Raw genomic sequence first — 3,149 nt, forward strand, 5'->3', positions numbered from 1 at the left:
GAGAGTAGTTGCGAGGATAGGGGTGGGTCTGGGACTGGTGATGACGGTTCTTTTCATGTACGGTACCTACGCGACTTGACGAGGAAGGGAAGAAGAAAGGGAGGTGGAGGTGGGATCAAAGGATAAGTCAAAGTGAGGGAGGGAGGGATGCTAGCGTCTGAGTGAAGCCGGGCGTCGCCTTCCTTTCCTCGTTCAAAGAGCCTCCCCTTGAATCAAATCAAAAGAAATTTAAGAGTGGATCACGCGCCAGGTTCGAGCCGGGAACCGTGAAGCCTTGATTTTCTTTTCTCCTACTCAAGGACGTCGACCTTCTCCTCCCTCCCTTCTCCCCGTCTTGCCCGGCGCTCCAGGAGGAAATCTCGCACGCAGAGAGTCTGGACGACCTCCTTCAGCATTTCCCTATGCCCCCCCCTACTCCCCACCCCCTTTTTGTGCTCAAAACCGTCCTACTCATCCACCGAGGTATTCTGCAGCCCCTTGAAGCTGTCCACCTCTACAAGGGTCACCAGCGTGTAGAGCTACAACCATGGTATAAGCCAAAGGGGAATAAGGAAGTGAGACATTGTTTCCAAAAAATGGCGCGTGGGTGATTGGTCCTTCACTAAGAATGCACGAACTCCCCTTCTACCCTCCATGCCTCCCTCCCTTTCCAAACCCCCTCAATGCCTACCTTCTCAGCGGCCTCCTCATCCTCATTGCGCCGCCGAGCCAGCTTGACTCGCACTCGGTAGGGAACGTTCCGGATGCCTTGCTTCCAGATGTATTTGTTGAGGCTACGGCGGAAAATGCAAGGAACAGGAGGCGCGGGGGAGAGGGCGTGAGTGACCTTCAGTGATGCAAACCATCAACACGGACAACACACGCCGTACAAAAAAGCTGTACAACCATACGGTGACGAATTCCAGACAAGGCAAGAATAGGTAGGGAGGAGGGGAGGGCGGGGGAGATGACGGAAGGGGTATCCAGACCTGGCATCGACGCGGACGTCCTTGGTCCCTAGCGCCTTAATTGCGAACTTCTTGATCTCCCGAATGGCACGAGGGGCCCTCTCCTTGAAGGTGATCTTGTGCAGACGCTTGTGAAGATTGATCGTGTAGAGTCTGGGGTTTGGTGAGAGGGAGGAAAGGTGAGAGGGAGGCAGGGGGATGGAGGGACGATGGGAATGACTCGTTGCGCTCGTCCGGAAGCCTTCAAAGGAACTTGGACTTCGCTACCCGCATACAATGCTGCACTCATACACTTAACGGGTACAGACGTCAAGTCTATCAACCGCTAGAAGCACCCCGACGGATACGACCTCTGCGTTCATGCCCGTCTCCATCTTCTCTGACTCTCCTCCGGCCTCCCTCCTCGATTTCTTCCACTCAACATACCTGGTGACCACATCGGCCTTGGGCGCCTTCGTTGCCTTCACCATCGTTTCTACGGTGATGAAGGAAATAATGCGGCTTGTGAGTGGGATAAGAAGCAGGTTTAAGAGCGAGGAGTGGACGATGGGCGGGCTGCCAGGGGGCAGAAAATAATATATTTCCCGGCACAATCAAAGGGCACCATTATGACTGAAATGCCAAAATTTAACATCTCAAACATTATACACACGATGCTGAGCTTCAATGGGACATTTTTTGCACATTTCTTCCCATCCCTTCTTCGTTCTCTGTCGGGCAGCGTTCGAGGGACACCAAAGCCACCCCTTCCAATCCCACGACACACCAGAGTCTTGCGCATTTCGCACGTTCATGCAATCTCCAATCGCATAAAGCCACGACATTTCAACAGCAGCAACGTGCTCACACCACGGAGAAGCAAAACAAGGCGAGAAAGTCGGGGAGGCAAGGGGGAGGAATGGTGGCCACGCGTTACTTGCAGCGAGGGTACCCAAACCATCATATCGATCATCATCATCAGCCACCAGCACAAATTACCATCTCGACGGGCAAGAATAAAAATATGACACGATGAGGCTCCTGGCTTTCCACCAATTTTCATTCGGATCCCTGATTATTTTTCGTGTTGCAGACAGTGAAAACCGGCAGACCGAGTACGGAATCCACGTCATGGTCCCGATTTATTGGCCTGGCACCGCTCCTATGGGTACCTAAAACATCATACAAGGAGGCTCTTCGCTGACGACGCGTCACAGGGCTCGATCTCTATATCGGGCCACGGACCTGGCGTGTGCTTGAGGAATCTGTGGGTTTTACGTTTCGCACGACCTCTCTTAGTGAAAAGGCAGTCGAAATAGGGACATAAGCATGCTCGATCTACCCGGCATGGTCCCGGATAGATTGTACGTCAACTTAGAACTCAATTTTTAGCCCTGAAGCATTCTGACCTAGTTCCTGTTCAACAACCTCTTGCCACCTTTTCACAGAGGGATAGAGCACTTACAAAATAGAAAGGATGGCTACGATGCGGTGTAAAAGGAGAAGAATATCAACTATCTGTCCTGCAGCAGCAGGAGCAACAGCAGCTGCATTCCTTATCGCGACAACACGGGCTTTTGTATATCAACCCCAGCGGCTTCATGTAACCCAGCATGTTCCTGTAAGAGGCAGCAGCCCCGACTGGACCGCAATGGGCAGGACATGTGTTGGTAAAAATCTACCCTCTTGTCAAAGTCGAGAATTTCCCGAATGTAGCTTGCGGACCCGTGGCAGCACGGGCCTGACATGTTCCAGTCGGTCTGGGGGCGCTGCCGGAATCCCTTTGCGGAACAGAGCACCTCGATGCCCATCACCGACCTTTGCCAGCTCTTTCTCTTGCCATGACGCTATCTGCAAGCCCCTCCTTTCACTTTCTCCGGCGTCTTTCTCCATCGTGCCATCCTCCCGGCTGTACGCCTCGTCTTTGCCTTCCCCCAAGACGGACGAGGAGGAGGAGCCCGTTCCCCCCGATGCGTGGAGGCTCTTGGCGCTTTCCTTCCTGTGCATGATCATCTGTTCTTTGGATCGAGTCGCCATGTCTGTGGCCATCTTGCCCATGTCCCTAGAATTTGGCTTCAGTGGTGAGAGCAGCGAGGGGAGGAGGGGAGGGAGAAAGGAGGGGGGAGGAGGGGAGGGAGAAAGGAGGGAAGGGACTGAGAAGAGACTTGATACCGTTAGAGGTGGTGCAAGTATCTGGTAGAAAATGGAAGTATATTTTGCTGC

General features: G+C 53.3%; 1 protein-coding gene across 1 annotated transcript; it reads right to left on the minus strand.

Moving 5' to 3' along the window:
• Positions 1 to 251: 251 nt before the first annotated feature.
• On the minus strand, positions 252 to 1,424 carry RP-L31E (large subunit ribosomal protein L31e). Its single transcript, XM_005853701.1, has 4 exons — positions 1,374 to 1,424; positions 969 to 1,100; positions 671 to 773; positions 252 to 518 (listed from the first exon to the last, which is right to left on the minus strand). The coding sequence occupies exons 1-4, from the start codon at positions 1,415 to 1,417 to the stop codon at positions 447 to 449; spliced, it is 351 nt and encodes a 116-aa protein (XP_005853763.1). The 5' UTR covers positions 1,418 to 1,424; the 3' UTR covers positions 252 to 446.
• Positions 1,425 to 3,149: the final 1,725 nt, after the last annotated feature.

The sequence above is a fragment of the Nannochloropsis gaditana genome, assembly GCF_000240725.1.
Source record: "Nannochloropsis gaditana CCMP526 unplaced genomic scaffold scaffold775, whole genome shotgun sequence".
Lineage (NCBI taxonomy): Eukaryota > Eustigmatophyceae > Eustigmatales > Monodopsidaceae > Microchloropsis > Microchloropsis gaditana.